The sequence below is a fragment of the Rhinopithecus bieti genome, unplaced genomic scaffold (genome assembly GCF_001698545.2).
Source record: "Rhinopithecus bieti isolate Rb0 unplaced genomic scaffold, ASM169854v2 scaffold_6380, whole genome shotgun sequence".
NCBI classification, from domain to species: domain Eukaryota; kingdom Metazoa; phylum Chordata; class Mammalia; order Primates; family Cercopithecidae; genus Rhinopithecus; species Rhinopithecus bieti.
This window is the reverse complement of record NW_016806642.1, coordinates 2,113,246-2,121,567: the sequence shown is the minus strand read 5'-3', so window position 1 is coordinate 2,121,567 and position 8,322 is coordinate 2,113,246. Positions and strand designations below refer to the sequence as shown.

Here is an 8,322-nt window from a genome sequence, read left to right as displayed (position 1 = left end):
TTCCTTCCTTCCTTCCTTCCTTCCTTCCTTCCTTCCCTCCTTCTTTTTTAGACAGGGTCTCTCTCTGTCACCCAGGCTGGAGTGCAGTGGTGTGATCTCAGCTCATGAGATCTGGGCTCAAACAATCCTCTCACCTTGGCCTTTCAAGTAACTGGAACTACAGGCATGCACCACCATGACCAGCTGATATAAACAACAGTTTCCAGTCATAAAGGCTCTGTGCGTGTGTGTGTATGCACATGTGTGTGTGAGATTCTGTGCTTGTGAATGCTTTTGTATGTTAAAATACTTGCAAATACCATAAAACACTAATAGCAGGTGGATTAAAAGGATGGGATTAGGGATGGTTTTTTCTCCTTTTTATTTCTCCCTTTGAAAATTTTTCTGTACTTTAATTACCGCTTTTACAAAGATGTTAAGTATAATTTAAGAAGAAGTGACATAGCCACGTGGTGGCAGTATTCCATGAAGAATGTAATCTACATAGCTTCATTTCAGTCCTGTGCCTAACATTGGCTTGATTTCTTCTCTGACAATTGTGTTTATAAATTGTCTTATTTTAGATAACTGATTCCTTGTGAAATTTCCCTCTGAGAATTAAGCACCTCTTATGAATGACTTTAATATAATGCACCTGGTTAATTTGGACCTGTGATAACAAATAGACTCTAAAGGAAGATTCTATTTATTCCCTGTTTGGGCTAATAAAATCCTAGTCAGATATGAAAATTGTTTTTATATGATGCAAATTAATAACTGAATGAGGTTTCATTGCCAAATAACCACCTGCAGTTTATACAACAGAATTACATTAACCTGTATTAAAAGCCAACAATACCATATATTACTTTTAAGTTAAAAATGCTAATTTTAAAATAATAAAAGTGAAAAAAAAATACTACAGCAGCATATGCTATAAGCCCATGATCTTGCTAAATTGAAAATTGTGTTACCTTTTAATGTAGTATTTTTACTCTTTTTTTTTTTGAGATGGAGTCTTGTTCTGTTGCCTAGGCTGGAGTGCAGTGGCGTGATCTCAGTTCACTGCAACCTCTGCCTCCTGGGTTCAAGTGATTCTCCTGCCTCAGCCTCCCGAGTACCTGGGACTACAGGCACCTGCCACCACGCCTGGCTAATTTTTGTATTTTTAGTCGAGACAGGGTTTCACCATATTGGCCAGGCTGGTCTCAAACTCTTGACCTTGTGATCCACTCCTCTCCCCCCCGACCCCACTTGTCATCCCAAAGCGCTGGGATTACAGGCATGAACCACTGCAACTGGCCAGTATTTTTATTCTTAAAATTTCAAAATAATGGAGATTCAGACTCCTGCCTGAGCTCCCTGCTAATGAATGTTGGCCTGTAAAGATACCACTTTAGATGAATAAACCTGACTGTTGGCCATCAGGGCATAACCTTGTTCCCTCAGAGTTTGGTGGAAACATATACCCACGGAGCAAAAGAGACTTAGTGAGGCATTGAGAAGCCAAAAATATTTCTGATTTGTCACAATTCCTGGTGAAACATTTTCCTCTTGCTGTAGAGAAGCCAGAATTAAAAAAACACAGGAAATAACTTTTGGCTTTTCTGATGTTTTCATCTCCTAAAATTCCTCAACCATTGTTCTCGGAAAACTACCCTCCTCACACTTATGCCTGCAGCCAGAGCAGCTTTTTTTTCTTTGTATGTGAAATGGAGTCTCCCTCTGCTGCCCAGGCTGGACTGCAATGGTGCAATCTAGGCTCACTGCAGCCTCCACCTCCCACACTACACCTTCAAGTGATTCTCCTTTCTCAGCTGCCCAAGTAGCTGGTATTACAGGCACGCACCACCACACCCGGCTAATTTTTGTATTTTTAGTAGAAACTGGGTTTCACCATGTTGCCCAGGCTGGTCTCAACTCCTGGCCTCAAGTGATCCACCTGCCTCGGCCTCCCAAAGTGCTGGGATTACAGGCATGAGTCACTGCATCTGGCCAGACCAAACTTTGTCAAAAATTCCTGAAGCCCCATAGGAACCTTTTCATTGGAAATGTAGGATCCTTTTCTCAAAGACAGTCACATGGGTCACATTGCTCCTTATACAAGCCTGTGATATCTCAGCCTCAAGTTGTGATTCTCCCTGCCTCCAAAAGTAATTTTTTTAAAAGAAAAATTTGAGCACTGAAATCAGAATGACGGAATACACAGGGCTTGAAGCAGTCTCAGGGATCCAAGGCTTAGAACCATCTTCAGAAATGTCTTCTGCCAGTTGGGAGAATTGTGAACTTGAAGTCATTTCTGTCAGCTTTTAATTATCAGGAAGGGGGAGACCGGCAAGGCCGCACCAGGACCCCTTTGAGTTGAGACTGAAAGTTAGGTGCCAGGGTTGCTCACCCCGCCCTGGTCAGAAGCATTCATTAGCAGTGTCCTATAGCCTTTATAACTAGACCAGGCTGTCAGGATCTTTGCCAGTGGGAAAAGAGCAGAAAGAAGTCATTGGTGACATCCCACGCCGGTGTTACAACACAAAAGTGCCTGCTAACCAAAATTAGTTTTCTTATGAGGAGCCAGGAGAAGGTGAACAGCATCCCAAAGATTGTGCAAAGGCAAAAGTGACATATCTTGGAGACCTTCAAGGAAATCTGAACCTTATTGCACCATCAATTGCAAGGAATCAAATAGAGATTAGTTATCGTGCATTTTTTCTGGCTCAGTAAAATAAAACTCCTTGGTATTTGCCACCTAGAAGCCTTATGAAATTAGTGTACACACCTTGAAGTTTTACAATCTAGGTAGATTATAATTGCCCTTGCGGTGTTTTCTCCTTTGAGGTTTACCCAATTAAATAAAAGGAAGAAAAGACACACACTCGAAGGCCATTGCTTTTATTCCACCCTTCAAGTCCATTAAAGTTATTCGTTTACTTTAGTCCTCTCGAAACAAGGGAAGAAACTCTGTTGGGAAATTTGGCAAGCAGAGGGCAAAATGTAAGAAACTGATACTCTTTCCTTTTGGTTTAAGTTCCCCAGGTCACATCAAAATCATTCCAACACGACACATGGAATTCTGGGCTAACGGTTGCTTCTATCTCTACAGGACACCTTACTTCTGGTAAGAAAATACCACTTAGACTTTTTGAGTAGTCTTTTAGTAATTGCCCATTTTAACCCATCATACTGAAAAAATCACATCAGGTGTTAAGTTTCTGGACAGTAAGATATGCCTTATGCCCTCCATAGGAAAATATAGACAAAGTACAAAGATCTGCTTAAAACTGAACGTAAGAAGTGGCCTAGGTGGATTTTGCCAGCTTTTGCAATAGATTGTACACATTTTTAAAATTTTTTTATTTATTTTATTTTATTTTTTGAGACGGAGCCTTGCTCTGTCACCCAGGCTGGAGTGCAATGGTAAGATCTCAGCTCACTGCGACCTCCACCTCCCAGGTTCAAGCAATTCTGCTGCCTCAGCCTTCTGAGCAGCTGGGATTACAGGCATCCACCATCATGCTCAGCTAATTTTTGCATTTTTGTAGAGATGGGGTTTCACCATGTTAGTCAGGCTGGTCTTGAACTCCTGACCTCATGTGATCCACCCACCTCAGCCTCCCAAAGTGCTGGGATTACAGGCGTGAGCCACTCCACCCGGCCACATTTTTATTTTAATAGCTGCTAGGGCTCAAGACCCAAAAACTTCTTTCAAAACAAATTAGTTACCTATCTTGTGCTAGGACTTCTTGAGACATCTTCTTCAATCTTCAAAACAACCCATGAGATAAGTGTTATGCATCTATTTTATAATGAGGAAACTGAAACTTAGGAAAATTTCATGAGCAGTAGATTTTGAAGAATGATGACAAATTGCACACATTCTATCTCACACAAAAAGTTAAAAAAAAAATCAGTATGATTGTGACCAGCTTTAGACATTGTCACAGCAGTGGGGAATTCTCACCTGTGTCAGACAAGCCAAATGAAGTTCACCACTAAGAATTTACATGAAATTTGCATGCACAACCTGACCACATTTGCTAGATGCACTTCTAAAAACCCACTGACATCAGATACATGTAGCCCAACTTTCTCAAACAAAAAGTTGTTTCCTGGGGTAGTTGTGCACTCTGGAAAAACAGTCACTTTGTGGCCCAAGGTAAAGGTTAATGTTGCTTCCCCCGACCCTTTCTCCTTTGAGACCTTTGCTTTGAGCAGAGTAGACAGAATCGTAATTCTGGTATCACATGAACACTAATGCTTGGTTAAAATTATTTTCTTTCCTTTCATTAGACAACAGAGAAGACATTGGACTTTTATTGGGAATGATCGTCTTCGCTGTTATGTTGTCAATTCTTTCTCTGATTGGGATATTTAACAGATCACTCCGAACTGGGTAGGTTGTTGCAGAATTTCTGTTTTCTGATTTAGACTACATGTATATGTGTCACCAAAATTTAGTCATTTCAGTTGTTTACCAGAAAAATCTGTTAACATTTTTATTCAGATAAAGGAAAATAAAAGGAACAATGTTTAATAAGTACTTACCCATGCCAAACTCTTTACAGATGTCTTTCCTTTAATCCTCAAAATGACCCTGCCAGAAAAGCTTCCTGATCTATTTTACAGATGACTTAAATGAGGCTTAAAGAGGCTAAGTCCCCAGCCCAGGATCACTGAACATGAAGCCCTGAGGCCAAACACAGCTGATATTAAAGCCCATTTCTTTCCTTTACTACACGGCCTTTTCCATTGTGCCTCAAATTTACCTACAGTGTCTGGATTCTTGAGAGTGGTGAAGTCACAAATTGCCTTGTTTTAAAGGAAAAACTTCAGTCAAATTAAATTTAAAGGAGTTTAATTGAGCAATGAATGTGCGAATTGAGCAGCCCCCAGAACTACAGCAGATTCAGAGAGACTCCAGGGATGCCTTGTGGTCAGAGCAAATGTATAGACAAAAAAAAAAAAAAAAAAAAAAAAAAAAAAAAAAAAAAATAGAAGTGACATACAGAGATCGGCAGTGGAGTACAGAAACAGCTGGATAGGTTATGGGTTGGCGTTTGCCTTCTTTGAACACAGTTTGAACACTTAGCAGTCTATGAGTGGTTGAAGTATGGCTGCTGGGATTGGCCAAGACTCAGCTATTGTTACAGGCACATACTACTAAGTTAGGTTTTCAATCTTGTCTGCCTATTAGGCTAGCTTACAGTTCATCCACAAGGACTCAAATATAGAAGATGGAGTCTTTTTCAGATCATATTCAGTTTGATTTAATAATTCCCCCCTTTTGATGATTTTCTCGATTTTGAGAGACTGACAAAAACTTTAGTCATTGATGTCACTATCACCATTGTAAATGTACTTACATGGTCTTGAAACCCACTGGGAAACAGTAGAACAGTGGGTTCTGTAAGATGGGAACAAGGACTGAGTAGAAGGTACCTTCTTATGCTGAAACATCCTGTTTATAGGAGAAAAACAAAACCTGGTCTGTTCTAGGATCTATGTGTTTCCTTAAAGTCTTAGCTTGATTATGTCATATTTAGCATGAGCAACTCCATTTTGTTTTGGTTTGGTCTGTTGGAGTCTAGTGCGTGAGCTCAGTCCAAAACAATGGCCTCCCATAATTTTGTTTAAAAAAAAAAAATCCCCGTTTTCGGTCAGGTTCTCACTTAGGTGAGAGTGTGACCAAAACTTAGGGCCTCAGTGCCACTCTCAGTTACCATCATTTTGGGTTTCTGGTCTCAGCATAGGTTACGGTGTCCTGATGGTCACACATTTCTTTTAGCTCTTGTTATTCCAGTTGAAGAGAGACCATTTGATATTCTGGAGATGGCTGCTTGTAAACATTTAAAACCTTTGAGAGAATACAGTGTACCAGGGAGATTACTATTAGGACTATTGGGAGAATAATACTAAGAGTCTGGAGCATGTTCTTTACCCAGGGTCCTCATAAACAAAACCAACCATCTAAAATCAAATACATGAAAGAATGAGCTAGACGAAGAGTCTACTCACTTAACTAAGAGATTTTTTTCATTAATCCCCTACAACTGAATCACTATAAATACCCGATGTTTTCTCCATAGGCCATTAAGTGCCAGCAGCTGTTTAGCCAATACTTTTCTGTTTGGCCAATTATATTATTTCACGTAACTTTCACAAGAGAATTTAAAGTTTGTTGTGTAACCATAGGCTTTACAGTAGAATCTGCTATAGAACCTATCATGAGGGATACATTTCTAATCAGTGCCTCTTTTACTTCAAAGTATAGGAAAAAAGACCTAACAAATGATGCCCTTCTAGAAGAGTGAAGCCTCCTGGCAATGTTCTCTTTAGCCCATGATGTGGCTTAAAAGGAATAAATCAATGTTCTGTTTCTGACTGATTATGAGACAACATATGAACTCTTAAAATTTCTCAGCTGCATTGGGCCTTCATCTTTTATCCACCAAAGTATAACATTATCCATGTGTAAGGCTGGCTGCAAAATCCTTCACAAATAAACATATACCCCATAATACACACATAACGGAACTCCTTTTCACTTTTACTGTTCATAGAGGCATAAGCAAGAAAAAAAAAATATTCAAATGTAAGAGTCTCATGATAACGGAGAAGTCTGAATCCATGATTTTGGGATAAGCTGTTCACATTAAGCATGCTGTCCTCTGGGGAGAAACTGTCCTGGTTAGCTTTACCTTAAGGGTTGCAATGGGTGTGGAAGGACCCTTCTCAGTTGTGAGATTATGAAAGTTGTGGGACCTCTGAAACCGAAGTTCAAGGCCCCAAAGTTTTGCTGTAGTGTGGATGGCAAGGACAGTCTTTCTCTAATGTTCTCAGAAGATTCATTCTTTGGGTTCTAGATTGTAAAGAGGTGGATTGTCCTCAGTGAACCATAAACAGCTTTTTTTTTACCATGTAAAAATATACCGTAGCATAACAATCTACTATTATAACATCAGTCTTCTTGCATGGGAAAGCTTTCATACAACCAGAAAACATGCATTGAAAGTGACAACTGAGTGAAAACTCTTACAAATATTTAAATGTCTCATCAAGTAGCCAAATGTACTTGAAGCTTTGATTGTTTTCCCAGGAATATGGGTTTAACAAACCAAACATTGTTTATAAGCATTTTAGTTTATAAGTCACCACGCAAACATATTTAATTTGAATCATTTTATCTTTTCCATTATGAGTCGTGGAATGGAGAACTTTTAATAATAAAAGCCTTAAGGACTCTGGAAGGACAGAGTGGCCGTCTTGGTTCTCCATAAGTCCATGCTTAAAAATGGGTTTATGTCCTCTTGAATACCAGTTGTTTCTCCAATTTAGGTGCATAGCACTGATAACTGATGAGTTATCATAGGTAATTTGATGTAGATCATGGAGTTTATTCAAATTGTATATCTAAACAATTTTAGTATTAGCTGATTTAGCATGCTGATTTCTCTTTTTTTTTCTTATACTTTAAGTACTGGAGTATATGTGCAGAACGTGCAGATTTGTTACATAGCTATACATGTGCCATGGTGGTTTGCTGCACCCATCAACCCATCAAGGACATAACCCATGCAAAGGACATTAACTCATCCTTTTTTATGGCTGCATAGTATTCAATGATGTATGTGTGCCACATTTTCTTTATCCAATCTGTCATTGATGTGCCTTTGGGTTGGTTCCAAGGCTTTGCTATTGTGAACAGTGCTGCAATAAACATACATGTGCATGTGTCTTTATAGTAGAATGATTTATAATCCTTTGGGTTATACCCAGTAATGGAATCGCTGGGTCAAATGCTATTTCTGGTTCTAGATTCTTGAGGAATTGCCACACTGTCTTCCACAATGGTTGAACTAATTTACACTCCCACCAACAGTGTAAAAGTGTTCCTACTTCTCCACAGCCTTGCCAGCATCTCTTGTTTCCTGACTTTTTAATGACTGCCATTCTAACTGGTGTGAGATGGTATCTCATTATAGTCTTGATTTGCATTTCCCTAATGACCAGTGATGATGAGCTTTTTTTCATATGTTTGTTGGCCACATAAATATCTTCTTTTGAGAAGTGTCTGTTCATATCCTTCACCCACTTTTTGATGGGGTTGTTTTTTTCTTGTAAATTTGTTTAAGTTCCTTGTAGATTCTGGATGTTAGCCCTTTGTCGGATGGGTAGATTGCAAAAATGTTCTCCCATTCTGTAGGTTGCCTGTTCACTCTGATGGTAGTTTCTTTTGCTGTGCAGAAGCTCTTTAGTTTAATTTGTCAATTTTGGCTTTTGTTGCCATTGCTTTTGGTGTTTTAGACATGAAGTCCTTGCCCATGCCTATGTCCTGAATGGTATTACCTA

General features: G+C 39.3%; 1 protein-coding gene across 1 annotated transcript in view; it reads left to right on the top strand.

Annotated features, from left to right (window-relative positions):
* The window catches only part of IL23R (interleukin 23 receptor), a 78,534-nt gene that overhangs the window by 56,336 nt on the left and 13,876 nt on the right, over nucleotides 1-8,322 (top strand). The window contains exons 8-9 of the mRNA XM_017877276.1: nucleotides 3,002-3,091; nucleotides 4,264-4,366. Coding sequence (XP_017732765.1) covers nucleotides 3,002-3,091; nucleotides 4,264-4,366 — 193 coding nt within the window. The remainder of the gene's footprint in view (nucleotides 1-3,001; nucleotides 3,092-4,263; nucleotides 4,367-8,322) is intronic.